Here is a 27,874-nt window from a genome sequence, read left to right on the forward strand (position 1 = left end):
AAGAGCGAGGGAAAACGGGCTTTGGAGGGAGAGTGATGAGGGCGGCGTACAAAGGTCGGGAAAGCAGTGATGTGAGGAATTTGGAAATAAGCCTACGACAGATGTAAGGTGACTGCAGACTCGTGGGAGGGCAACGCTCAAATGTGTCCGTTGCAAGCCCGAGGCGAGCAAGCGACCAACGGTCGGGGAGGGTTGGGTGCCGCGAAAGCGATAATTGGCGGGAAGAGGCAACAAGCCTGGTCTTGTGGGGGGTGTGTGACTTCGGTGGCACAGTTGGCATCAAAAAGATTCGAATCTTTCTGAATTGCAGTCCCGATGAATGAACTCAGACGCGATGGAATAAACGCAGACTCGATGTAGTAAAGCTGTGCAGGAAATCACGATGTGAAGCAGATGTAAGGAATTCAAGGGTTTTTGCTGCAAATGAATTTGCCATGGCAACACGGAGGAATGGTGGTTGGTAGTTCGGGAGGGGGAGGGGGGTTGAGCGAGGAGTGAGTGGAGACGCTGTCGCGAGGCAGGATTGTGTGTGATATTGTTGTTGAGAGCGAGGTATGGATACGAGAGGACTAAGTAGGCGTCCGGATGGGAGTCAATTTGGCTGTGCGCAATGTTATATTAACCCTAACGTAGGATTTCTGTCGTACTCGTCGAAAAGCTGTTAACAGCCTCATTTTCGGATTGTGAAGGAAGTCGAAAGTCAGGTGAAAGAACAATTCGATCGTCGGACTATCCGCCTTGAGGTTTCTGGTCGTGTATTGGTTGGTGAATTCTTCACGGTTTTACAAGGGAAGAGGGTCTTTGGAAAACGTAAGATAGAAAGCATAAGGCAATTCATAAAAGACGCAGTGAGAGCGGAAACCGAGCCCCGACCGGTAAGATTGATGACGCTCCTCAAATTGCTTGCATTCTCTGTTTTGTTTGTGGGTCACGTCTAGCTACTGGCTCACGAAGATCGGCGGAAAGCCATGGCGAGTAGATTGATTGCTTGGTAACCTGAATTTTTTAATCCTATCAAGTGATGTTCATCATTTTTGTTGCTATCCAGCTGCCTAGTTGGAACATAACATTTCCTTAGCTTGTTTTAACCAGGTTGAGGAGGCTCAATTTCGACAACTTGCCGGCAATCAATCTGAGGGTGATGCCTCGCAGCAGGGTCCGGTGCTCCCGAAGAGTCCGGTTGGTAAGTCATCTTCTCATTGTGTCTTGTCGCACTTTGTGGTTTGACGGCAACTCAGCTTCTGCCGCATAAACGTTTGAGGATGCCACTCTGAAATTCGAGTTGTATTAGAAAACTAAGTTTCTATTCGAAGACGACTTGGGATTGTTCGTTATCTACTCCGGCGAGATTTTTAGGTAGAGTTATTCCTAGGTGATGTCTGAAACTATGTCGTCCTTCTATTGTAATGTTCTGCCATCCTTGCAGAATGGTCCGAGACGCCGCCTCCAAGCCATCCCCAGGATGTTGACGAGTTTCAAAAGACCATGGATAAACTGAAGTTTTCGGGTGCATCTCCATGTCCCATTTTGCTTGCAATATGCGAAGAAGAGTACAAAGCAACAGTACTCGAGTTGGAAGGTTTACAATTGTCATGCACTTGATTTAGGAAATAATATTTTACATGTGTGGGTGTGGCTGTATTCCTCTGTGTGTTGGGTTTGAGAGTTCCCGATCCAATGTGTGTAGTTGGAGCGCTTGCTAGGAGGTGCAGGCCTTGTGAAGCATGTTGTGAAGCTTGAAGTTTGGGGCCATCAGATAGTGGTTCGTGTAAGGAAGGTTGTATTTGTGGGTGTTGCCAATTTGTGCAGCAAATGTTTTGTGCCGATCTGCGGAATTGAGGGTGCTTAACTCAGCTGTTGTGTTGATTTTAGTCTTGAGGAAGAAGATACAAGACTATGCTTAGGGTGTGAAGTCAGGTGATGAGAACCTCGGAAAACGATGGTCCGATATGGACGCAGTTCCCCCACTACTGGAGTTACCAAATTCGGGTGAAGAGGTGCAAGCTGGACAACGCAAGAATCTTGCGATAGTGAGTGGTATCGGTGTTTTATTTCTGGTTGCGTTGGGTGGCTTTTTGAATAAATTCCAGTGTGATAAGTTGGGAATGACCTGTACATGTTAAGTATGTGCTTCTTTGCGTGCTATGCGGATCATGCAATGATTTCTCATGGAGAGCTAAATTGTGAACAAAAGTAGCAATTGAGATAGATGAAATCAGTTTTCGAGAGCTTTTGCATGTTGTGTTCTCGAATGTACGAGTTGATGCCAACGTTGGCGTTGGGTGTGTGCAGGACTGGATAAGCGATATGCAATGTTCGCCTAGTTCCCCGGAGATTTGGGTAAGCGGGCTGTGTTAATTCTTTGTATGAGTACATGGATTACAAAACCACTATTTGTGTTCTCTGATGTACGAGTTGATGCCGACATTGACCTTGGGTGTGTTCAGTTCTCTCTAGACGACTTTGAGGACGTCGGTATTTAGTCGGTTGCGGAGGCTCAATCTTCACAGCCTGTCAGCACTCACTCAGAGGGTGATGCCTTGCAACAGGGTCCGAGGCTCATGGAGTTTCCTGTTGGTAAGTAATCGTCTCATTGTCTCTTGTTATAGTGAAATTGCACCTAGTAGTTTGACGGCAAACCAGCTTCTGCTGCACAAACGTTTGAGGATGCCACTCTGCAATTCTAGTTGTATCAGAAAAGCAAATTTCCATTCGAAGACGACTTGGGCTTGTTGGGAGGTGTAGGCCTTGTGAAGCACGTTGTGAAGCTTGAAGTTTGTGGCCATCAGATAGTTATTTGAATAAGGAATGTCGTCTTAGTGAGTCTTGCCAATTTATGTAGCAAATACTTTGCCGATCTGCAGAATTGCGGGTGCTTGACTCAGCTGTGGTGTTGGTTTTAGCTTTGATGGAGGAGACATAATTCGTTGATGAGGGTTTGGAGTCGGGTGATGAGAAGCTCGGAAAACGATGCGTTGATATGGACGCAGTTCTTTCATTACCGGTGTTACCAGATTCGTTGAACGACAGTTCATTTGAGTGGTGTTCCCAGAAGTCTTTGGTAAGAGGGTTGGGCTGATTCTTTGTATGTGCACAAAATGACTATTTTTGTTCTCTGATGTAAGAGTTGATGTCAACGTTGGCCTTGAGTGTGTGCAGCCCTTTCTAACCGGCATGCCATCTGAGTTGCTTTCCCGGGAGTCTTTGGTAAGTGAGCTGTGCTGACGCTTTGTATGAGCATATGGATTACAAAACCATTATTTGTGTTCTCTAATATAGGAGTTGATGCCAACGTTGGCCTTGGGTGTGTGCAGGACTGTAATGATCTTTGATCCTTCTTAACTTGGGACAAGGCGGTTACCAAGGTATGTATTTGTTCTATGCTTTTATGAACCAGTTATGGTAATGAGATCAAGTGGAGATGTGATCACGAAGTAATTGTGAATTGCGGTTGGCTTAGTTGCTATTCAAGTCAAGGATTTTGAATTATAATGAAAAAGGCTGGTGTTTGAACTTGACTTGTGATCTTGGAGTTAGATAACTTCGATGTTGAAGCTCAATCATTAATTATATTTGTGCAATTCTTATCACATCATCTTCTATTTTTGTTATTTAAGCCAAAAATGGCACAATATGAAAACCTTAGGAGAGATTTGGGTATATCCAGAGTGTTTTTTAGATAGTAGTCTACAAAAACCTCATTGAGTTTTTAAAAACAAGTAATTCCCATGGTTGAAATGTGTAGATGCTCTCTGTATTTTTTTTTATTTTCTTATTTTTTTTTGGCTTGATCTTTGATAATAATATAAAAGTGCTGTAAGTAATATTTCTTGTCTTTAAAAATATTTCTCACAGCAATTTTACAGCAATTTTATCAGAGATCAAGACAACAAAAAAAAAAAAAAAAAAAAAAAAAACCATTCACAATGTAACAACAATAAAGTTGAAAAATAATATAAAATAAAGTATACAATAATACAACTCTTGTAAAATACAAAAAACTAATGTTAAATGAATTAAATGAGATTTTTGCAAAAAATTCCAAAACATATACATAAACATTTTTCAAGAATATCATTAGCTTCATCAAACTTCAATGTGCATTTGTAGAGCAGCCAAATTAAAACAGTGCATTGCTTTAAGCAGAGGACTATTATAAATGAAGAACAATTCTTTTTATTACATGGTCCATCAACAACAAATGTAATTCCAATATCAATTTTCATTCAAGAACCATTGTGAGCAAAAGTTAGCACTTGCAAATTTGCAATCACAAGCAAAAACGTTTTTAGCTTTGTTAATGTTAGAAGAAATTTCAATCCAATTTTTTAATATATTTATTTTATACAACAACTTGGATATACCACAAATAGATGAAGAAGTCTTTGAATTGGCCTTGAAGAAGGGAACGAGGGAGAATCAAGGAATTATGGAACATGAGAACATAAGTAAATGAGAAAGTGGATGGATGTGCCAAAGAATGTAATGCCCAACAACATGGGTTTTGGCTAGTGTATGTATGTATATATTGAATTTATCCAATTTTATTTTTTTTATTTTACACAACTTTATTAAATTTTGTTATATATTAATTATTTTATATATTTGATCAGCAATATATATATATATATATATATGTATATATGAATATGTATGTATGCATATATTAACCTAGAATTTTTTAGCCAAGAAATGCAATAGTGTTATAAAAAATGTTCAAATTTCCTTTAATGTTAGAACATGATTAGTTGAAAGTTTTACTTTGTTTTCTAATAGCTTATGATAATGATTTGAAATCCATAAAATAAACATATTATAAAATAGTTAACAAAATGAAATACAAACACAATCAAGGCAAAAGCAAAACACACGACATGAAACAACATAGCATCCTCCATGCAAATAATGATTTCAAAACCACCATCATCTGTTGACAATTTTGATAGTAACCTTCAGAGAGAAACCCACAAGAATTAATCCTAAAAGTATCTGTTATAGAAGTAATTTTATCACATGCATGTCTTATTTTATTACTTATCCTAGTCCAATACCTAATCTAACGACCTCTTGTGCTAACAACGAAACAGCAATCAAACCATTCGAAAATGCTAGAATGACCTTAACGTCCTACTATTCACCCTGAAGAGCCAATAACATGTGCCCTCAGCGTCATCTCAACAAAGCATATGCTGTGAAGTAGGATAGAGCAATAGGTACTGTGGGATCCAACAGCAAAACTTCTTGATAATATTAGAATTTATTTGCTAGCAGCTCTTTATAGCCTACTGCCAAGTTTTTGCGTTTTCTCCATGCAGAACACAAATACAATATGTTACTCTAATGCTTTTCGCAACAAGCATTCAAATTAAGTAGCTAGTTACTCAGATCGAGAACTGTTGAGAATTTGCAGTATGGAGATGAACAAGTTGAGTATGTCCAAGTATAGGGCAACTGAGGCCAGGATGAACTTGTCGTATGTATATCGCTTGATCAACTGATCGGTGTCGTAAACAAGATACGCGCTGAAAAGAAGAGCAGTGAGCCCTCCGTAGATTGTCTGAGACATGTTACCCAGAGGAAAGAAAGCCTGCACACCAAAAAGAAAATTTGTTACATAATGAATGACTTCGTCTCACTTCTTTCTATGGTAATAACATAGACAACACGCACAACCAGCTATCAACTTAACTAACTGGAAGTGAAGTCACCAGTCTTGTTAATACGGGCAACCATGACAGATGGATGAAATAGAGGATCACAAAACAAAAATGCGAGCATGTGTGCTAGCAGCATCTGGGACATAGTCATTGCTTTCCTGATGAACTAAGACTGAACTCTCTGAGTTAGACTCCTACAGAAGAATATCCAGCCAAAGCATATAAAAAAAACAAAAAGAGCACTGCCCACACTGCGATGTAACATTCTTTATCATCTCTGGTATACCAGGACAAAAAAAGTTCAGGTTCAGATGATACACGAATTGAAGATTGAAGAGGATGTATTACCTGAATCAAACCGAAGAAAACCAAGACTACCAGGCTTGTGAAAAGAACGGGACCCAAAAAGTTGAAGTCCATCCCCTTCTTCGCAGCCCAGTAGGTGTAACCAGTCAGCGCCACCACCACAATGGTTGTCAAAACAAATGCTTCCAATACGATCGGCGCTGTTTACAAAGTCAGTCAAGGAAAAGGCAATGAGTGAAATTGAGCTTAGTAGCGCTCTAGCTAAACAATATTATATCAAGCTATAGTCTATCATAGTCAGTACAGTAAGAAGAGAATCTTTGTGTAAATGTGCACGATGGAGTGAAGTAGGTAGGACAATGGCATCGGGAAAAGTCTCCACCAGAAGAGTATAAATACGACTCAGACTGAATAGCAGAATAAGGTTCCATAAAACCAACTACCCTAACTTCCGGTTCCCAAGGTTTGGAACCATAAAGATCAGATGTACCTGGTGCCATGGAGCTTGAGATGCCAACTGAAAGACTCATTGTCACAGTGAAGAGTCCCAGTAAAATCAGGTTCAATGGATGGCTTTGGTGGTACGCGTACAGAGGACACATAACTGCAAATAATTATAACCCGGGTCAGGCGAAGTACACAAATACATCAGGATTCCTAACCAAGTGCTCCTAATAGGTGTCCATTAGCGAACAACTGCTCGAAGACCATTCACTGGATATTATGTTTTTCATGTTCAATGAAGTTAGGGTCAGCCGGAGTACAGTTGAATGATCACGAAGCAACAACACACACTTTTACAACAGCAATCGATACAGGAGCTTTGGTCATCTGTACAGTAAAATACAGTCAGTACACAGGAAGCCAAGGCATGAAAAGTAAAAGGAAGCTCACCTATGAGGGGCACGAATGCGAGGAAGAGGACCAATCCTGGTGTCTGTTGAAAAAAGGTTTTGAGGCCCTCGAAGTACACAACAGATCCGGCAACTATGGTTGTTAATAGAATTTGAACACTGAGAATTCCGTACACTTTTCTGATGAAACCCCATCTTAGCGTATTTTCATCTGCGCTAATGCCTGGGTACAACATCGACGACCCGCCGAATCCTGCCTCAAGATCATCAAACTTGTCGGCCTTGAGCCCTCCTTGGAACTCAGCCATTTTGTAATCCCCGATACCCATGCTGAAAGCTCCAAAAAGCTTCAAAATGCTCGAGCCTGCTCAATACCCTGAATGCACATTATCGAAATCAATTGCAAAATGAGCAGATTAAATTTCCCGCCACATTCAGATTAACCGTAAGCCCTGGAAACAACAGAAAAATAAACGAGTATAATTCACGACATAACCTCAAAATGTACAGACATACTATCCTTTCCAAGTCAATTTCCTCAAGATAGCCGTTCTAAACCTACGCAAATGCCGAAAACAGAAACACGCCCTGCAAGGAATCTCGACATATAGATATAGTGATTTGCACAAAAATCAACCCCAAACGTGACTCCACACGCGCAATCCTTAACACTAAACGTTAAGAAACTCAACAAGAACTAGGGCCTCTGAAATTATCAATTAACATAGTTATTAAATCAATGCACAAATAGATGAAATAGGAACCCGGGCGGAAAACCTCCTTTGGAATCAATCCTACTGAAAAACATGCGGCCTCCAAATTGAACATCTAAACTCAAAAAACTCCAACTCGGGCGATCTTTCATCAACCGCTTGAGATTGCACGAAAAAACAAAATAAAATAATGTTCATCGAGACCCCGACAGGGAGCTTCGAGGCGACACCGACAAACCACGCGGGGGTATCAGTACCGCATCAAAACGATCGATCCATACCTTAAGATTTCGACCAGGAAATGGCTCCAAAGCTGATGATGCGAACACAAATGCGAAACCTACTCCGCCGCGAGAAGCAGAAACGAGATCACAAGGAACAGCGGATCGCTCACGCACTGGTGGACCTTCCTTCCACCCAGCTTTTTGCAATCAACGCGGAAGAGCCTGCGCAAATGCTGAGAAATTGGCCCCGCATGCTCAAAATCCGGATACCATTCTCGTCTGACGGGTATCTACCCCGGTATAAATAGAATTCGTAGGTGGACCTCGGGTGACGACGATAAGGGCATTTTTCTTTTCACTTTATTAAATAATAAATATATGAGAATCCATGGAATGAATTTTTATCTATCTGTGAAAATCCGTAAGATTATATATATATATATATATAGAGAGAGAGAGAGAGAGAGAGAGAAAGAGTGACACACACATAAACATGTATTTTAGTATTATTATTATTATTATTGAAAGTGATCAGCATATTTAATGCAGCTGTAAATTTACCATTTGAGGCTATGTGTGAATATCACACATACAATATATATGTATACATTATTTTTGTTTTGCTTAATTTTAATGAAATTTTACTGTGAAAGAATTATAATTTACACCAATAAGCAAGTCTAACCTATATTATAAACTCCATAATCCACATACATCTAATTCACAATTTGCATGAAAACCCACAGTTTAACAAAATAATAAAAATGAAAAAGTACATAAACCATCACCCAATACTTAGTCCAAACTCCTTGTCAGGGGTCAATTATAAGCCCAAGGAATTCCAAAAGGATATTTCCTTTTAGTGGGTTGGTCATTAGCATTTGGAATGTGACGATGTCGTGACACGGTCAAGGGACCATACATCCTTTGACCGCGCTTTGCAAAAGGGACACCGAGGGAGAGAGAGAGAGAGGAGAAGATGCCGAGCCCCTAAGAGCGTGGGCGGGGGCTTGCGAGCGAGGGAGGGAGGGAGTGATTCATGGTCGAAACTGAGGCGCGGTGACGTCGTGTCGTCGAGCTTGGGATTGGGCCAACGAAATAAGGAAGGAAAGGAACGAAGGAAAGAAGGAAGGCGCTGACAATCTATCTATCTATCTATTTATCCATCTGCACACAATATATTTATATATATATATATATATATATATATACATATTTTTATTGGTTTATTTGAGTGAGTGCAGTGGATCTCTCTCTTCGCTGACGCTTCTGTGGGTGCTTTTTTGGCTGTACCAGTTGAGTGAGCGCCATGGCCAGCTACGAGCTATACAGGAAATCCTCAATCGGAATGAGTCTCACGGACGCCTTGGACGAGCTCGTCACTAATGGCACCATTTCGCCTCTGCTTGCTGTCAAAGTGCTCATGCAGTTTGATCGGGTTTGCCAGTAAACCCTAAGTTGTTCCTCTTGTCCTTATTTTTTATTTTTTTTTTTTTGTGACGAGTTTCGTTTCCGTGAATGCGTTTCTTGTCTTGTTCGTTTTGTGGGTGTGGATTCATTTGAGGAGCGGACGGTTTTGTTGCTTCATTTCCGCTATTGGGCACATCTGCTGTGATCAGTTTGTTGGAAATAGAGTTATTGAGCTAAGTTTTTTTTTTTTTTTTTTTTTTTTTTTTGGGCTGGAGCAGTCAATGAACGAGGCTTTCAGCACGAAAGTGAAGGCTAAAACGAGTTTCAAGGTGCTTTTTATTCGAGTATTTAATCACGTGGCTTTTAATCAGTGCGGAGTGCTTATTTTCGCATCGAGTCTATGCCAGGAGTGGGTTATCTAATTTTTGTGAAGCTTGCATCCAGCCGTCTCATAAATTCAGAACCCTAAATCATTTGAAGTGCTGTTAGCACATGAGCAGATATATGTTCAACATGTTCAGATCATGCTATTCAATTGTTTGCTGCGTGCATTGTCTTCTTGATTACTATTACAGTTCAATAATTTCTGTCCTGTTATGCTGTTCTGAAATACTCTCCATTGCAAAACAGGGTCATCTTCACACATACAGATTCTGTGATAACGTTTGGACCTTCATCTTAGAGCAGGCATCCTTCAAAACAGATAATGATGTTACAGCTGTGGACCGGGTGAAGATTGTTGCCTGTGATGCCAAGATTCTTGCCCGTTGAGCTGGCTGGAAAGTGAAATCAGAGTTGTAGAGCTCTGCTTACTCAGGTCAAATTTTTTATTTGTGCCATGACATGCCGAAATCTTGCAGCAGTCGTGAGCTTGGACTACGTGAGGCATGGTTAGTTGCATTCGAAGATGGGAACTGAGAGCGAAATAAGTGGAGCTATTTTTCCAATGCGGTTTGCGGATACTTAGTCGTGAATGCAAAGATGTCAATGGAGCAGTTTTTGCCGGTGTTCACCTTTTTGCTTCTTCAAGCTGCATTGATACTCTACCGTTAGCAGATTGTAGACATTGCAACAAGTGGCTTGGGTATCTCTATCTCTTCATTCTAATGGAAATATTGGTAGACTATTTTTCTTGAAATGAGAGCAGTAGCTTTAGTGGAGTAAGCAACCTGCATATGTTTGCGAAAGGAGATTTCTCTGTATCTCCTCTTCCTTCGTGTATATGGATATATCTTCGATCAATATTTCAACACATTCCAACACATGTTTTTGTTTGTCTACATTCCTTCGCTGTGAAGTCAACGTGGCCAGAACCTTTGTGCAACTGGATGCCAGAGTTAAGTTGAAAATCTTTAATTTGTAAAATTTTAGTCAAACATCATCTGATTCTTGTGATTTGTTTGAATCGATTTTCTTCTGGTAGTAATTCAAGTTACATTTGAGAGCACTCTGCTCGAAGTGAGAAGATGCAGGATCGAGGAAATTATGACACAAGAATTAAGCGTAAAGTATTACTATGACATCACATGTATAATATCTAATTTACTTAAGAGTGTTAAAATAACCAGATTTATATTCTTTAATCCTGAAGCTATTCAGTGAACTACTTTATTATATTTTCAGAAATTTTGTTATATACGTAACAAAATACCATTTATGAAGGCATTTTGTCTCAAGTTGAGACTGAATTGTAATGGGTGCAAGTATAAACATGAAAAGCAAGTCAAGTATGGTTACAAATGTTATTAAAACAATTTGGTGCATACAATTCGATTCATTTTTTTCTTCATACTCAATTATATAGTGCATGATATCAACAGATGTTAACTTAAACGAATGTTACTAATAATATTCATAATTCTTTTGAAGTGCAGTGATAAATTGGATGTTAGTTACATCTATGTTTGTTGATGTTACAACTGGTCAATGTATAAAGTCAATATTGTATAATAAACAAAATATCTACATTCATTGCATTTGAGTGAGTCCTCTTCGATCATTTCTCCTACGTCCACTTTCTCATTTCTTTATGGCATAATTCTTCCTGAAGCCTTCGGAGCATGGCCTTGAAATGTGGACGAAGTGGAGTTAACAAAACAGAGAGGTTGAAAGCGGATGGCCACATATGAAAAATGCTCATCCCTGTCGAGGTTTGATAAGAGGGTAGAAGTTGCTACTCGACCTTTAATTGCATATATATATATATATATATATAGATATAGATATGGAACATTAGAATCCGTTGACAATCAAAAGATTTAGAAGTCTTCGCAGACGAAAAAGTGGTGAGATTCATTTTCTCCATAAAGCATCCTTGAAAGATGAATCCTTCAGAGGCATACATCAGTCTTTCAATCCTGATTCCATGTTCGCATGAATTGACTATCAAGGCAAGACCGTCGCACCCGAGCTGGTATGTCAGTGGGGATGGACGAAGTCATCAGGACAGTGCCTCTGCTTTACGACTTCACTGACTTATCGGTGTAATCTGTTGATACATATACAATCTCCAGCTGCGTGCAACACCGGCATTAACAGTAAAGAAATCCTAAGATTGATCATGCGTGTCATCTTAAGACAATCAGACGGTGAAGCGAGAAGCAGTGATACTGTGCAAAGTAAAAATAAATAAATAAATAAATAAAGGACTTAACCAGATACACGCACAACGATGCTCGCGGAGTCACAGCTGCGTGAAAGGTGTGATGTTTATTTGAAACAAAGGGTTATTGATTGCATCGTACGCAGATGGCAAACCAACAACCTCTGAACAACAGTTTATCACTATTACTGATGTCTTAATGTCGTGTATTTGTAGCATGATTTGCAAACTTTAACAGATTTTAAAATATAAAATAATCCGGGTAGTTTTTCTCCGCATACGCTCGAGCCATAGAGACAAGTTCGGGACCAGCTGCCGCAGGTGATCCACAATCGAAGGGAGGCTGGGGATCGTATTCAATCACCAGTTGGATTAGCTTGCAAGTGGTGTCATTTGAAAGTAAGGCAACTAATTTCAAGCCCATGTCGATTCCCGCAGACACACCGGCTGCAGTGATTATTTTCCCCTGCGCCAATCCACGAAGCAATAAAACATGATGTCAACATCGATTCAAAAAACGAAGAGTCCTTGCATAGTTGCTTTAAACGCAGGGTCCACGATGGTCTAGCAGTGTACCGATTCCACAATTCGAGAGCTGGTGGGCTTGGCACCGAATTTCGACAGCTCGGGCAGCACCCTCCAATGGCAAGTTGCTTCCAATCCATTCAAAATGCCTGCTGCTGCTAACAGCAGCGACCCCGTGCACACCGACGTGGTGTACAGGGTTTTCTCATGGGTCTAGCATCCACGGACCAAACATCGCAAATTTCAGCTTCTTACACAACAACCAATCTCCTCCACAACAAAACAAAAAAATTGCGCAAGACCCATCCTCAGCAGATCCACTCAACAACGCATGAATGGGTGCGTTACCTTTCGGATCCAGTCCAGGATGGGCTTGTCACGTATCAAAGCATTAACTCCATACCCACCAGGGACGATGACGATGTCGGGCTCCTGCACCTCGTCGAAAGTGGCCGTCGCCTCGAAGCCAATCAAGCTCTTTTCAGCTCTGATGATACCCTTACTATGACTAACCAATACCACATTCACATTCGGCAGTCTGTTCAGTGGCTCATACGGGCCAATGAAGTCGAGAACTGTGATGTTCGGGAAGATTACGATTGCAACCTGCAACATCCGTGTGACCCTCATCGGCTCCATTCTGAAATCGATCACTCCTCTCGTTTCTGCAGCAAAAAGCGACGACCCACTCACTAAAACACTCACTTTTAATCCAAAGGCACTTTACACACCTGGTTTGTACATACAACTTAGCACTTGGTCCTGGATCGCCGCACCTTCGTCTTGTGCTTCCTCCGTGTTTCCCAACGCAGTCTACTTCCGCCTCTCACATTTAACTCTGCTATGCACCGGACTGGCATTTCTCGGAGGTGGGGGCCGCGTCTGATTTCATTACCGACAAGATCATCGACACCGCTCCTCGATGCAGATCTTCGTGTGCTACTTTTACTTTGTAGCATACTTTGGCTACTTTACTTGTTTTTGAAGCAAGAAGTCAATTCATTCCTTTTATTATTTTTTTATTTTAATAAGGAAAGGTGATAAGAGATTGTGCAAATTATTTTTGTACAAAATATTGCAGGTTTTATTTATGGTGCGCAATAATTCATGTTGAGATTCAAATAATTTACATTGTAGTGTTTTATGCTTAGATAACTATTACATAGATAAGTGATAAGCAATTGTAGTTGGGACAAATGTAGAAGACCCTGCATTTCATAATAAAAGCATCGAAGCTCTTGGTATTAAAGATGATATACTGGATGTAGTTTCACATAATTGGATATATGCTGAATATTGAAAGTTTCAACAATAAAAATACTAGGTAATTAAACCCCCATCATATGCAATTAACAAATTGACCACCAAAACTCCATAATATTATGAAAACATCCACCACACTCCAAGGACAGCCTGTATTCAAACCAATCACTGAAGTCAAAGATTCGTATTTTTTTTTCCTTCTATTCACATTTTCGTCTTTCAGTCTCCTTTCCATCTTGAGTCACTCCCTTAAACATAAAATAGAGTTTTTAAATATTTTAAAATAAATAAGTAAAAAAGAATCGACCCTGGTGCATGATGTAGTGTTATTATTGAAATAAGTATAAATACATATATATATATATGAATTAGGAAACCACTATGTGGACACCCTAATGCCACATAGCCCCACATGTATACAATAAAACCTTTATTTTCATTAAAGAGTTTTAGAGCAAGTTTAAATTGAAGAATTTTTCTAACGGAATGATTTATTTATTTATTTATTTTCTTCTTCTTCAAGTGAATGAAATAATTATGTATTGATGTGGTGTTGACTGGAAATTTGTTTCACTTTGTAATCCTCTGGAGAATGTGTCAGTGCAATAATCAAACAATCAAACATTTTTTGAAAGACTACTCTGTGTTTTTATCATCATGAATTGATTCCTTAAGCAGAAGACAACTAAATATATAAATAAATAATATTATATATATATATATATATATATTCGTATATACATGCATGCACACACTTTTTACATTATTGTAGAAAAAAAAGAGTTTTAGAATCCTATTATTATATATAAAATCTAGCAAAAACATTTTGCATATACAAACGTGCTGTATACGTACATGCACAAGATGAAAGAATTGGAAAAGTTGTTGAATACTTCTATAATTTTATTGAGAGTGAGATAGTCTTCAATCTTTCATAATAAATGATAGATCACTTTATCAAAATACTTGTGTAGCATCTTACTCACTTCTATGTAGAGATATTAAAAAAAAAAAAATGATATTAAAATATATTCTTAAAATTTAGTAGCTAAACACGAATCCAATGGAAATTTAAAAAACCCAACAAGGAAGTAAGACAAAGTCTGTGTGCAACATATAATATTTTAGATTTTCAATTTTAGCAAAATTGTGTGAATCACATAGTACAGTCTTAAAACACTATATAAATGCTTTTAGGTCGTGATCACCTGTTTTAAAATAAACATATACTAGAAAGTGATAAAATAAAATTAGGCTGCGATAACTATTATATTATAATAATTTTATGCATAAAGTTTATAGAAGCTGGCACAGTAAAAAATTCAAAGAGATCAATAAATCACATCATATTTTTTTATGAATAATAAATGAATAATGTAAAAGGAAAAATAAAGTATTAGCAAAGTGTTTATTTTTGAAAAATACAAACCTGGGACTTGAGCTCTAGAAATAAAATCCTGAAACAAGTAGAAACCGAAGCGGATGAATGTAGAGATGATGAAAGAACTTCGTAAGTGGATGATAATCGTCGATCGATAATCAGGTTCGAGGACGGTGTGAACCGAACCCTCGAGTCACACTGAAACTAGTGTGAGCGGAGAAGGATTAACTTTTACTTTTTGTTTTAAGTTTTGGATTGAAGTTTTTTACTTTTGTTTGAGAGCGGCTTTTTGCGAGACGAAGAGCATGTTTTCGATGGATTTATTAATAGCCGCTCGTGCGATCTCGGGCGGGCAGGAGGGCAGGCGGGCTCTTTTCTTCTCTCTTTCATACTTTCGTCGGCGATGCGCCGTGTGTATATCCCTCATCCCTTCCCTTCCCTTTCTCTTGCTTGCTTTCATGGTGAGTCTGTAGCAGCAGCTCTGGGGTCTGGGTGGCTGGATCGTCAGCTTTACGCGTACAGTTCTGCGTTTGAAGTCACGCTCTCTGTAGTTAAGAGAAATTCGGTTCGGTTTTACTTTCTGGCATTTCCCGATCTTGGAATTCTGGCAGACGGAGAGTGCGATCAAAAAATTACGACTGCGCGGAGGCGACGCAGTCTGGGAGATGGTTTGAAGTAAGTGTTCTGTGGTGAAGGATTTTTTTTCCCCTCCCGTTAGGCGTCACCATCTGGGAACTCGTACGAATTTTGGCTATCTTACGTTGTCTTTTCTTGTCTCCCCGGTTTTTAGTTTTCTTTATTTTTAAATTTTTTCAAGAATATCGTCAGGGTAACTGATGCAGCTCGTGTGTGTAGTTTCTTTAAGTTACTTTCTCACAGCACGATTTTGTTTATTTTCTTTTGCTTGTCTTTTTTCTTCTCATAGTATGTGTGTGTAGATTTTTTTTTTTTTTTCGTGAGCTCCTCCTGTTAACGTCTATAAATTCATCATCTGTGTGTCGATTAGTCTCATGTTGTTATCTACTCGTCTCTTGAAAATATAAGTGAAAATGTAGACGCAAGTACAGTTTGCTATCACACCATGTTTTAATTTCAGCTAACGCTTAACTGGGGTTTGGATGTTCCATTTTTGGGTTCAGCTTCGGATTCAAGATTCGTCGAGTGTTCTCGTTGAAAAGTCATGGATTATCGATGCTACTTGTTAATCCTAAGTTGGAACATCTTAAGCTGTCATTAATTGTGGACAGTGCCGATTGCAAGCTTTCTCAGTAGAATTGTTTGTGTTCATTTTCCTACCAAGAATTCGTGTGTTACGAATTTTTCCATTTTATGGCATGATATTTGTGACTATTTAGAGTTAATATTTACCCCTCTCGACTGTTTGACCAATGCATTGCCCTCAACTCCTCGCAGTTAAATTTTAGGTTCTTTATTTCAAGGTTGATGTTGCGTTGATAGAATTACATTGCAGCGGTGCAGGATGACAAAAGTATTTAACTGTGTTTGGAGGCTTGATTCAAAAATTGTGCTAAGTGGTGCCTCAGCAGGAACAGCAGAAGCATCAACGGATGTTTAGTATGCTTGATTGGTTTTGGTTGATAAAGCTTTCAATCCTCTGCATGCGCTGTATGTATGGGGTGCGCATCTCCCTTTCTCCTGCTTTGCCTTCTCATATCTTAAAGAATGACTAGAAGTCTTTGTGCAGTGCAGGCTAGTCCATTACGTATAAGATCTTGAGGTCATGGTGAAGTTCATCTTGTGAAGTTCGTACCAGGAATGTTGAGCACGTGTATAATATTTTTGAGATTGCACTAAGTAGCTCCGCATCTTCCTCATCTAATGTTAAAGAGTTATGACCCGATTTCAGATTTAAACTTGGTACTGTGTAACTTTGCAGAGTTAGAAGTTCTGTATTTGTGCATCTTTTATGCATTCATTTCGTTTTTCCTCTTACTGCTTCGTGTGATCTTCGCTTTTATGTTTATCAGTGTGGGAATTGCTTTGGGCGATTTACCAAGTCTCAAAAACTAGACTTAAGAACTACCCAGGACTTTTTAGGGGCAGATATAGGTGAAGCAGTGCCTCTTAATAATCCATTGGGAACTTCAAGTTCCAATGAGATGGAAAACAATGGCAGCAATTCCTGCCAACAAAGACCTTCCAGTTCAATTGATGCCAACCACCTCAGTTTAGAGGCTCACTCACCTGCTGAGAACGATGTGAATAGTCCATACGTAAATCATGGTACTCATTATCTTTCAGTGTTCAAACTAATGCTTTACCTTTCGTGTATGTTGATTGGTGGATCTTGCGTGCATACCTGGATGCAATTGCACAAAACTTATTTAAGCATCTGTTTGTTAAGTGGGCATCAATAGTTGCTAATCTTCGAAATAACAATTTATGCTGAATGAGGAAACTTTTTGCTGAAGAGCTTTGCAATTTATATACTGTGTTGAACTGTAATTATGGAATTCACTTCATATCTTTGTTTACTCTTATCAACTCAGCTGCACGTGAGCTCCTGATGCCTTGTCATACTCTTAGAAACATAATGCTTTTCTACTTAATTTTGGATTCGATAAGCCATGTGTTGTGTGGGTTGTTGTACACTGCATGGTTATGCTTTGTGCAGCATTGAGAAGGTGGACAGAAGAAAGACGGGAGTGGTTGGGAAATCGAGAGAGGCCTCGACCTAAAAGACATAGAGAACCAGTGATCAGGTTCTTCCCTAGCTTATGCTCTAGCTCTTCTATATGAATGAAACCCTGGCCTGGTCCTGCCAGGTTTATTAACAATCTATGCACAAGTTTTATTTAAGATCGCGGTAGTCTAAATTATGCGCAAGAAATGTAACTTCTTTAGAGGTCAGGCTGCACGCTTGAAATGTAAGTCATGTTGATGATTGGTGCCTCAGTATAGCCGAGTTCAGTAGGTGTTTGTTCACGAGTGCTGGTTGTGGAAATTCATGATCACGAATAGTATCTGCAAGACTTGTGAAATGTATGTAGGCTGAAATGTGGACATTGGTGACTCGGAATGCCAGCTGGAGTACAACTTACGAGGATTTACTTGGCACAAGTAGACCATTTTCACAACTAATTCCTTTACCTGTAAGTGTCAAGATATGAGTCTTCTATGTGTGAGTTCAGGTCGCCCTGTTTTGTAGACCATTTTTTGGACTTAATTGACAAAAGCGTGTTTTCTTAGCGCTGGTCTTGTGCAGTATGGTGATTCCTTTATCCTTCACTCTTACTAGATATACTTTTCATGGCTTACTGATACCATTATTGGGCTAAACGTGCAGGAAATGGTGGATTTTCTTGTTGATGTATGGGAGCAAGAAGGTCTCTACGAGTAAGACTGCATATGCTGGTCATGAAGATGTCCTCTATTCGAACAATTTCAAAAACCATTTGTCGCTCGTTCATACTCACCTGCAATGCTGGTTTTTTTATTGTATAGCTAACCATTCATTCGTATATAAGAGATGAGTATGCAATCGTAAATCAGGTTTTAAAGTGCATTACTCAATATCTACTATGGCCTTCCTTTATTGTTGTGAGTGTGAATTCAAATTAGTTATTCGATTTTGGACTCTTCTCCGCAGCTCACTTCATACTGTTCCAAACTCCAGAGACTATCACGGGCCAGTTCATGTTAATTTTGCTGTAGCGCGTCAAATTTATGTGGGGTTGCTACCTACGTCTAGCTGGTCTGCACAGGTGGACGTAATATCGTCACCTTCACAGATCCCTTTGCCCAACAAGAATTGGGTTGTGACTGTCCGTATATGCCGGTATTGCTGGTTGCGTGCCTCGCAGATCCGAGAATCTTGGAAGGGGTAAAGACGCTTTATCTGCTTTTTTCGATCTCTCTCTGTGATTGATAAGTCACGTTCTACAGTACGATTGCCAGTATTCGCATTCTGCATCTCTCGGAAAGCTTAATGCACTAGATTCTGTTCAATTTAGAGGAGTATGGAACAAAATCGAGTGACTGGTGGGGTTGGAGCGCAGAATAGTAGCGACAACATTATTCTCCACGCTTCCGATGCAGGACCAGATAGTCATAGTGTAGATTATTTCATAGACAGAGAGGAGTCGCACGCATCTAGATATCAACTACGTAGCCGCACACTAAGACAACAGGCAAGGAATGGACGGACGATGGAGCATAGTTCCGAAACCAGCAAAGGAATCGCACGGACCAAACCTCCGAGGAAAGCAGTACAAAAGGATGGAGCTTAAGGACGCAGTACAAAAGGACGCAGCTTGTGGACGAACCTCAGTCCACACACACCCCTACGGAAACACCAGAGCCAATACGACTCTCAATCTCAAGCGAGTTGAGAATCAAATGTCAACAGCAGATGGAAAATTTCAGCCAATTCATGGTATTGGGCCTGGTCAGAGAACACAATCCAGGAGTCAAGCGACTCACCACATGGGCAAACACAAGACTTCATCCGTCCTTCAAATGCTTGAGAATGAGAGAGAATAACTATGTAGAGATACAATTCAACCACCTAGATGGCGTCAAACAAACCCTCACCAAGTACAGCTACAAAATCGATAACAAGGAGATATGCTTCTACCCCTGGACCCCCTACTACGAACTAGACCTTTCCGCTACACACAAGCAACAAAAAACAGCATTATGAGTACAGGTTTTGGAGCTTCCACACGCACTAAGGACGAAGGAGTTTCCACACCCCACCCTCTCCCAACTCTTTGAAATACTGACGATCGACGACAGTGAACTACACCGGTCAAAGATCTCTGGGCCTAGAGTTAGAATCCTTGTTGCAAACACCACAGCACTACCTAAAACCATCAAAATCAACAGACTAGACACAGAGGAAGACTAAGAACAGGAACATACTCTCCTCTTAAGCGGATTCAACACCAAATGCAATCGATGTAGGTCATACGACCACACAACACCTGACTGCAACATCTATCGTAGACCAGCCGAAAACCGCATCGTAAACAAGAGTACCAACAAAGTTCGCAGAAAAGCCACGCCAACCTTCAACACCCCAGAGCCTATTCCCATCAGCAGCAACTCGGGACAAAGCTTCAACGGCGACGTCTCACCCGCAGGCTCAACAGAATATCGGAAAAGACAGCCCGCAAGGAAAAGCCCCAACAAGGGATTCGTTTGGAAACCAGTTAAACCACACTCCTGGGAGGACGTCATAGATACCTTACAAGAAGGGGCTGTAGACTACAACACTACCTATATTCACCCAGACTAGTGGACTGCCCTCAACTGGAAAACCCAGCCACAAGGCTCAGAATTCTCAGCCGCGGTGCTCCCCCTTACCGTCCTCAAACAAGATGACGGTTTATATGCCACACCCCATAGCCATACATGATGAGACACCACCAATATCCTTCTACTTGACCCAACCGCTCAACAAGTCCTCATGGACACAAGAAGAAGCAAAAACCCACTTGGTAAACGAAACAATGCTACAACTCCGACCCAAGATAACGTTACAAAACAAACACAGAAATCCGATACGAAACTGGGAAGACGGATCCTGGAGGTACGAATGGCTTCGACCCTCCGGAAAGTCGGCACTATGCATCCTCACAGCTATCATAGTATGCGACGAAACAATCTTCACCCTTCGACCGCCACAGTTACATCTGGCACATACTCCCCAACTTTATTCAAAACCAAATCTCGACATTACCACACATGGAGGCCAATCCATGGGAGATCCAATCGAGGAACAGGGAAGACAACTCCTCTTCGGTTGCAACCCCCCTCAGGACTTGCCGATGGACTTCATCACCCCCACGACCATATCTGAAACCACCGTGCACACCACCGAACACACACTAAGCCATCTCACAGGAAATGGGGACGCCCGCCCCTCGGAAGTGGGCTCGGGAGAATGTTAGAACCCCTCACCGTCGCCTCCTTGAACATTCAATGTCTGGGCCGTGAACGTGCTGGCTTCCTCAAAAGACGAGAGATCAAGGAATTCTTCGCGAGAACTACCCCTAGGCCCGATCTATTAATCATTCAAGAACACAAACTTTCAATTCACGAATGCCGAAAGAGAACATCACAACTCGAACTGCTACGTGGTACCTCCCGGTGGAGCGAAGCCCGTTGCTCTGCGGCCAAAGACTCCATGGGAGAAATAGGAATCCTGCTCTCTAAGAAACTCGCAACATAGGTCTGCGAATATGGAGTCATTGAATCCGGCCGTGCACAGTACGTTACATTCAAACTCACACAATCTCTCAAACTTGGAGTAATTAACGTATATGGGTACAACATACTGGCAGCAGAGCTAGACTATGGAAAACAATCAAGCGACACCCTCTCCCTCCTGCCCACCACATAATGGCTGGGGATTTCAACAATATCGAACATCTGAAGGATAAACAAGGGGGAAGTGCAACCACAGGCAGGGGGCAGTGCGAGATAACAGCCTGGAACGAACGAACTCCTACATTTAGAGCTCACGGACTGCTTCCATAGTGGACATTTCTGGAAGGCCGGGAACAAATGGTACACGTGGGACAATGTCCTCGGACATAGCAACAACGGCATTTTGCGGAACAACTGCAAGCATTGTCCCGTAAATGCCAACACCCCATGGGAGATACTCAAGACGGCACTACTATGGCAGATATGGGCAGAAAAGTGCGGCCACGAATTAAACCCATCGCCTTTCAACCTCGGAGTAGCACTTTTCAACGCCTGGAAAACCAAAATTCACGTGGGCATGGAATGCTGGAAATCGATACACAGGACAGAACGATCACAACCAAGGATACAAACTCTAATAAACCAATTCAAACACATATGGACGAAATCCGATACCTTCTGCACCATATACGACAACAAACCCTGCTGGACATCCATTCATTCTCCAGTTTGCTTGCCTCAGAACCTCGGCACAATGTCCTCAGACATACCGCCTGCCATGCCGACCACCAACACAGAACGAATCAACATTGACGTCACAAGTGGAATTGGACACAGCCATCGACCAAATGTTTCAAGAAGTGATACAGGATCTAACGAACCAGGAAACCAAGAGCACCAACATAGCTATCGAAGGCACAGTGGAACCCACGATACATGAACCTACCCATCTCTCGGATTCCACATCACACGACACGACCTCAACGACGGACTCTGCAACAACTCGACTTAGCTTTCTTCGCACCCGAGTGGGGATCTGGAGACCCCAAGTCCCTATCAACATTCCAATTGACAGATCCAGTCCACGATCGGCACAGTTACTACGCGATAATTTCAAAAGAGAAATCGACGCTCTTACTGCGGCCACCGCACCAAGGAAAGCTATCAGACCACCCTCTCCAATCTACTCTCCACGCACTACAAGGTTAATCGAAACAACGGAACGCGAAATGATGCGTCGGATGTAGACAACACCATACACCCAAGAGGAACTACCCCAAATAGTCGAAGCAGCACGGCGCGCACCGAATTTCCAAGGCTCCATTGTAGCTTTGGAAATCTACGCAGACACCGCCCAAAATCTGGTTATCAACGCTGGATGTTGGACGAGCAGAAATACTCACTTGGGAAGCGACATCCCACATAGCAGTACGAACGACGCGACGATCAAGGAAAACGACTGACACGAGCTGCTCGGAGAGCTCACGTCTGTACATCACTCCTAAACCAGATTTCCTACATAGTTGCTAACAGCTTCAGTCACCACACACCAAGGTATCTTGTTTGACACAGAATAGGCATCCAATATATTATACACGTAGCAACCTACGTACACAGTATCACAATTTTCTAATATGTTGTTAACCCGCCCTGCGGGCCCGACTCTGTGGTTTGATACCAGCTCCCCGGCCTGTAGTGCAATGTAATTTTATCATTACTTAAACCCCAGTGGGGAATATCTAGTTATGGCAATCGCTTCATACGTCAAAGAACGCTGGTTTCTATGCATCCAGCTAGCTCCGAAGGAGTATGGTGTGTCTCCGAACATTCCATCATCATGGGAGCCTAATAATTCTGCATTCCAAAAACTGTGTTTGATGGAAACATCTTATATATTAATGTTTGATAAATAAGATTTGTATTTTGAAATGTCATGGATTTGGAGTAAGTTTTTCTACCAGATTGTCTTCCACTCCATGATGTATCAAAGTATGAAGGTTGTACTCCATGATGTATCAAAGTATGAAGGTTGTACTCCATGATGTATCAAAGTATGAAGGTTGTAGAATATCTTGTTGTTTTGAATAGACCAGCAAGGCTTGGCTTGAATGGTGGTAGAATAATTAACTTATCCTAGAATTAGAGGAATTTGATACATGCCGTGTTGAGATAGACATTTGAAAAGAGATTTTGTAAATATATTTGGTGTTGTATGTGTGGTTGGCATATATTGCAATTTGATTTCTTTGGCAAGGGTCTTTTCTCTGGTGAAATGATATTGTGTGTCTACATGTTTGCTTTTAGAGTGCTATTTTAGATTTTCACTAAGAACAATGGTACTTTGACTATATGAATATATGGTGGTTGGTGCATGTTAATGAAATCCAAGTTCATATAATAACTTTCTTAACCATACGGCTTTAGCTGTGGCTTTTGTTAAAGCCATGTATTTTGATTATATAGATGATAAAGCTATAGATTATTATTTCTTGCTGCCCTAAGAGATAACTCCTGTAGCTAATAAGAAGTAAAATTCAGAGATGGAACGATGGATGTTCTTGTCACCTACCCAGTCACCATGAGAATAACCATGTAGAATATCACTTTGAGGTAAGTGTTGAGATTTGCTTCGAAAATTTAAGGTGTCTTTTATATATCTCATAGTTCTTTCAAAGTTTGAATATGTCTAGAACTTGGTTGTGCTAAATTGTTGATAGCATAAGTACAATCTGAACTTGAATTAACAATGGCATGCATTAAATTCTCAACAACTTGAAAATAGGGATAATCTTAAGAAGTAATGTGGTCTTCATTACTTAAATGAATTCCTAGTTGAATTGAGGTACTTAATAGATTGGAATTTAATATATTAAATTCATGAAGTTTATTTGTTAAATGTTTTGCTTGATGGAGGATTATCCATCATTTTTCTTAGTTTCTTAGAATGGCATTGCCTAGAGTGTAATGGATTTCTCTTTTATTTGCCATATCAAATTTTTGTTATAAAATATCTTTTACTTGCTGAATTAAAGGAATCTTGTTGCTGATAATGATACAATCATCAACATAGATTGTAATTATGATGAAATCCTTTTCATTTTTTTTTTTTCATTTTTTTTTTTTTTTTTTTTGATGTAAATGTTTGTATCTAATTCTAGATGTTGATATTTATGAAGAATTAAGTATTGGTCTAATCTTTAATACCATGCTTTAGAGGATTGTTTAAGACTATATAGGGATTTATGTAGCTCACATATCTTGTTAGTTCGTGTTGGAGGTAATCCTTCTAGAATAGTCATATGGATATCTTCTTTTAGAAAACCATTTAAAAATATTGTTTTAATACCTAGTTGATGTATTTCTAGATTATGTTGAGTGGCTAAAACAAGAAGAACTTTGATGGAATTAAGTTTGATTATAAAAAAGAATGTTTCCATGTAATCAATGCCTTGAACTTTGATGAAACCTCTTAGAACTAGCCTTGCTTTATACTTGTTAGTACTTCCATCAGTTTTAGTTTTGATTTTAAAAATCCATTTTGAAGAGATTGGTTTTCTATTAGGTGGTAAATTTGCTATTTGCCATATATTGCTCTTTTTTAAGAATGCAATTTCAGCATTGATTGTTTTTTTCTATTCTTGAGCATCATCCTTTTCTACTGCTTCTTGAATGAAGTTTGGAGCTTCTATGATAGTAGAAATAAGGTAGGCTTGGTGATATCTATGAAAATGGCGTTTATACTCTTTTTTTTCTTGTATAGACTCTAACAACCATGTGGTTGGTTTAATAATTCTTGTTGGTCAAGAATTAGAAGGAAAATTTGGATCTTACAATGTAGAATGGGCTTTATCATGTTCAAGAAGTAATATCTCGTCAACATTGGATAATGATAGTTGAGAGAAGTTGTCAATGACATCAATATAAGAAAAAGGCTGTTCTTCTATATTTTGAGAAGTACTATATAGTGGATGTTGATCAAATACATAGGTTATTATTAACTTCTTTCTTATTTCTTTAGGAATGAATACATTAGCTTTGCAATCAAATATTCTAAAGTAAGATAAATTTGGTTGGCATTTGTATCATAATTCAAATGGTATTTTGGTACCTTCTATAGATTTGGTAGAGCTTCTATTTTGGAGGTAATTGGTGGTTTGGAGTGATTTACTCCAAAATATTTTAGATAAGTTTGAATAAGATAGTATTGCAAGAACTACTCCTATTAATGTTCTATTTTTTCTTTCAAAAATACCATTTTTTTGTGGTATATAAGCTATAATATATTCTTATTTTATTTCTTCTTTGTTACATAAATATTTAAATTCATTTGATTTATATTCACCTCGACAATCAAAACTTAAGGTTTTGATTTTAAAACTTGTTTGTTTTTGTACAGATTTTTTGCATAAGGTGAATTTTTCAAATGCTTTAGATTTGTATTTCATCAAATAAACTTGGAAATATCTTATTAGATCATCAATAAATGTGATGAAGTAAGTACATCTTAAATGTGTGCCTACTTGCATAAGACCACAATTGTTAGAATGTACAAGTTTTAATAATTGGATAGCTCTTTGTGCACCTTATGTAGGAAACTTTTCTTTTTGTTGTTTACCTTTTATGCAAGGTTGACATAAGATAATTTTTTTTCATCAAAGAAGTCAATTCTTTTTGCCATTGTAAATATTTATATGAGACTTTGTTAATTTATATGTCTTAGACTTAGGTGCTACAAATCACCTTTATTGAATTATGTTATTACTAGAATTGCAATTTGAGGCGTGTTTAAAAGTATTGTTGTACCTAATTCATATATATCAGGGTTCAATTTGCAAATTGCAATGGTGTTATGAAATTTATTGATAAGTGTAGTTGTTTTAGCTCTTGTGTGAATTTCTCGTCCTACCTTATTCAATTGTTTGGCAAAGAATAAATTCTTGGCAAGTCCTGGTATATGTAATACATCAAGTATGATATTTTCATCACTATTTTTGAATTTGAATTTTACATCACCATATCCTTGTATAATATATATTGTAATATCATCTCCTAAGTAAATAACTTGTTTGACTTTATTTTTGATGAATTTGACAAATCTTGCTAATTCATGATATATGAGTTGAGTTGTTTTCAAGTCCACATACCATATTGAATTTGAATTTTCTTTAATTATGAGTGCTGCAACATATATTTGATTTTGATTTTGTAACAATATTTGTTTCTTTTCTATTATTACAATTTTGAGTTATTATTCTTGTTTTACAATCTTTAATCAAGTGATTAAGTTTTTTTTACAAAAAAAGCACCTCTTGTCAATAGCAAAATTACTCTTTTTATGTGACTTGGAGGTACTACTCTCTCCTTATGAACTCCTTCTAAAATTCTTATTGAAATAAGATTTCTTGTTGTTATTCTGAAATTTCTTGCTTATATAGGGCTGAATTATTATTAGATGTTAAACTCATATTTTTTATGAGTATTTCTTCTTGGATCAAATCTATTATTAAAGATGCTAATGTGATCCTAGATTGCATTCTCAAGGAGCTAATAAAGGATCTATAACTTAAAGGCAAACTTTTCATTAAGGTGAAAATTGCTTCATCATTTCGAACTACTGATCCTGCTGCCAATAATTGTTCCATATGTGCTTTAAAGATATGTATGTGTTTAATAATACTATCACCTTTTCTCATTTTTAAGATATGTAATTTTTCTTTAAAATACATATTAATTATTACATCATATGATTCAAATATTTTTATTAGTTCTTGCCATGCTGAATTTGCTGATATACAAGCTTATATATGTGAAACAATGTTGTTTTTTAGGTAATTATGAATTATGGTTAAAGACAAGGTATCCTTATCTATTCATGGGCTTATACTCTCTACTCCTATGGTAAATAAATTTGGGATTCCAATAGCAACTTTAGCTATTGTTGGTTCCATTGATAAGCATTCTTCACCACTTACTATGGACCATAATTTTTTAGCTTTAAAAACTAGTATTAATCTATTTTTCTATATATTAAAATATAAACCATCAAATTTTGGAATATGATTGATGTCCACTTTTTGCATCATCTTCAATACTCTTAATTTGAAATTGAATTAAAATTATTTATTAATTCATTCTTGATCAATTTAATTTTATCTTTACTATTTTTAGATTTAGAATTACTTTTCATAGTTTGAAGAACTTCAAGTTCTTTATTAACCTTTCATGTTATAATAGATTGTATTAATTTTGTCATTACAATTTATTTTATATTTTCTATTACTTTGATACCATGTTGAAAATATCTTATATATTAATATGATCAATTCTTACACAAAATATTATATGTATAAGTGTGATACCAAGAGTCACAATTCTTGGTGTAAATCATAATTAAATAGATAGTATCCTATATTAAAAATTAATATACTATATTAAATATTTCTTCCAGTAGTATTAACTATGGATGACATTTGCTAGTGTAGGCTATTGAAAGGTAAGGCCATGTTGGATTTGCCTCCAAGATTTCCAAATAATCCACCATAATTCAGAGCTAGTGTCATAGACTGCATTCATATAGAAGTAGAAGTGAGCATTTTAGGGCTAGTTGCGACCTCGTTTTACATGAAGGTTAGTAACTTGGTATTAAAGGAATACTTCCCAAGGAGCTATATCAGGTATACCAAGCATGAGGCCTCAAATGAATATTTTTGCAAGCAAAGCTTGCATTTGTATTTCAAGGTCTACAAGTTTCAATTCTCTTATCTT

General features: G+C 38.8%; 6 protein-coding genes across 22 annotated transcripts; 3 read left to right on the top strand and 3 right to left on the bottom strand.

Moving 5' to 3' along the window:
- The first annotated feature begins 450 nt into the window (after positions 1-450).
- On the top strand, positions 451-2,340 carry LOC112292208 (uncharacterized). Its single transcript, XM_090256109.1, has 6 exons — positions 451-456; positions 669-875; positions 1,093-1,183; positions 1,427-1,579; positions 1,873-2,030; positions 2,293-2,340. The coding sequence occupies exons 1-5, from the start codon at positions 451-453 to the stop codon at positions 1,902-1,904; spliced, it is 489 nt and encodes a 162-aa protein (XP_090112235.1). The 3' UTR covers positions 1,905-2,030; positions 2,293-2,340.
- Positions 2,341-5,214: 2,874 nt separating this feature from the next.
- On the bottom strand, positions 5,215-7,916 carry LOC112292804 (BI1-like protein). Its single transcript, XM_024541634.3, has 5 exons — positions 7,812-7,916; positions 6,858-7,193; positions 6,454-6,567; positions 6,006-6,163; positions 5,215-5,587 (listed from the first exon to the last, which is right to left on the bottom strand). Exons 2-5 carry the CDS (start codon positions 7,144-7,146, stop codon positions 5,378-5,380), a joined length of 771 nt encoding a protein of 256 aa, XP_024397402.1. The 5' UTR covers positions 7,147-7,193; positions 7,812-7,916; the 3' UTR covers positions 5,215-5,377.
- A 1,127-nt stretch (positions 7,917-9,043) lies between these two features.
- LOC112292138 (transcription initiation factor IIA subunit 2) lies at positions 9,044-10,426 on the top strand. Of its 2 annotated transcripts, XM_024540292.3 has the most exons (3): positions 9,044-9,192; positions 9,443-9,493; positions 9,795-10,426. In XM_024540292.3, the coding sequence occupies exons 1-3, from the start codon at positions 9,064-9,066 to the stop codon at positions 9,933-9,935; spliced, it is 321 nt and encodes a 106-aa protein (XP_024396060.1). In that variant the 5' UTR covers positions 9,044-9,063; the 3' UTR covers positions 9,936-10,426. The 2 variants fall into 2 exon arrangements, with proteins under 2 accessions (XP_024396060.1, XP_024396064.1); XM_024540296.3 differs by lacking the exon at positions 9,443-9,493.
- Positions 10,427-11,854: 1,428 nt separating this feature from the next.
- On the bottom strand, positions 11,855-12,961 carry LOC112292153 (uncharacterized). Its single transcript, XM_073539025.2, has 3 exons — positions 12,640-12,961; positions 12,343-12,504; positions 11,855-12,232 (listed from the first exon to the last, which is right to left on the bottom strand). Exons 1-3 carry the CDS (start codon positions 12,928-12,930, stop codon positions 12,008-12,010), a joined length of 678 nt encoding a protein of 225 aa, XP_073395126.2. The 5' UTR covers positions 12,931-12,961; the 3' UTR covers positions 11,855-12,007.
- Positions 12,962-15,391: 2,430 nt separating this feature from the next.
- On the top strand, positions 15,392-18,549 carry LOC112292287 (uncharacterized). Of its 5 annotated transcripts, none has more exons than XM_024540603.3 (6): positions 15,392-15,610; positions 16,075-16,572; positions 16,924-17,179; positions 17,571-17,658; positions 17,982-18,048; positions 18,243-18,549. In XM_024540603.3, the coding sequence occupies exons 2-6, from the start codon at positions 16,504-16,506 to the stop codon at positions 18,294-18,296; spliced, it is 534 nt and encodes a 177-aa protein (XP_024396371.1). In that variant the 5' UTR covers positions 15,392-15,610; positions 16,075-16,503; the 3' UTR covers positions 18,297-18,549. The 5 variants fall into 5 exon arrangements, 4 of the variants coding, with proteins under 4 accessions (XP_024396371.1, XP_024396372.1, XP_024396374.1 ...); XM_024540604.3 differs by having other exon boundaries at positions 16,407-16,572; XM_024540606.3 differs by having other exon boundaries at positions 16,480-16,572.
- Positions 18,550-19,151: 602 nt separating this feature from the next.
- On the bottom strand, positions 19,152-22,691 carry LOC112292288 (uncharacterized). 12 transcript variants are annotated; one of them, XR_002972674.3, is made up of 3 exons: positions 22,385-22,686; positions 21,785-21,882; positions 19,152-19,340 (listed from the first exon to the last, which is right to left on the bottom strand). XR_002972674.3 is itself a non-coding variant. In XM_024540617.3 (3 exons), exons 1-3 carry the CDS (start codon positions 22,603-22,605, stop codon positions 19,298-19,300), a joined length of 234 nt encoding a protein of 77 aa, XP_024396385.1. In that variant the 5' UTR covers positions 22,606-22,691; the 3' UTR covers positions 19,152-19,297. The 12 variants fall into 12 exon arrangements, 9 of the variants coding, with proteins under 9 accessions (XP_024396385.1, XP_024396384.1, XP_024396381.1 ...); XM_024540617.3 differs by having other exon boundaries at positions 22,513-22,691; XM_024540616.3 differs by lacking the exon at positions 22,385-22,686 and adding an exon at positions 22,056-22,308.
- Positions 22,692-27,874: the final 5,183 nt, after the last annotated feature.

This window comes from Physcomitrium patens, chromosome 15 (assembly GCF_059467195.1).
Source record: "Physcomitrium patens ecotype Gransden chromosome 15, ASM5946719v1, whole genome shotgun sequence".
Lineage (NCBI taxonomy): Eukaryota > Viridiplantae > Streptophyta > Bryopsida > Funariales > Funariaceae > Physcomitrium > Physcomitrium patens.